This window comes from Fukomys damarensis, unplaced genomic scaffold (assembly GCF_012274545.1).
Source record: "Fukomys damarensis isolate Sample0158 unplaced genomic scaffold, DMR_v1.0_HiC HiC_scaffold_4, whole genome shotgun sequence".
Classification (NCBI taxonomy): domain Eukaryota; kingdom Metazoa; phylum Chordata; class Mammalia; order Rodentia; family Bathyergidae; genus Fukomys; species Fukomys damarensis.
The window spans coordinates 10,908,191-10,908,453 of NW_022900916.1; the positions used below are offsets into that span (position 1 = coordinate 10,908,191).

Consider the following 263-nt stretch of genomic DNA (forward strand, 5'->3'; position numbering starts at 1 on the left):
GGCACCAGGGCCCGGCAGGACGAGTAGCCGTAGACGTCCTTGCTGCGCAGGATGTGCGGGGAGAACTGGTGCTTGAGGCTGCAGAGGAAGCTCCAGAGCTCCGCGTCCGAGCTCATGAACTCCGTGCTGCGGGGCATGAACAGCTTGAAGGCGTCGCCCAGCGCCTTGGTGCTGTCGGCCAGCGACAGTTGCGAGCGCGAGTACACCACCTTCTCCTCCCGCGCGTCCAGCCCGGCCCCTCCTCCCGCCCCGAAGCCGCCGCC

At 68.8% G+C, this 263-nt stretch overlaps 1 protein-coding gene across 1 annotated transcript in view; it reads right to left on the bottom strand.

Annotated features, from left to right (window-relative positions):
- Ccdc71l (coiled-coil domain containing 71 like) overlaps positions 1–263 on the bottom strand; it is a gene marked incomplete at its 5' end in the record, with an annotated part of 9,427 nt that extends 9,164 nt beyond the window's left edge. Inside the window, one exon of the mRNA XM_010634088.1 lies at positions 6–263. Coding sequence (XP_010632390.1) covers positions 6–263 — 258 coding nt within the window. The remainder of the gene's footprint in view (positions 1–5) is intronic.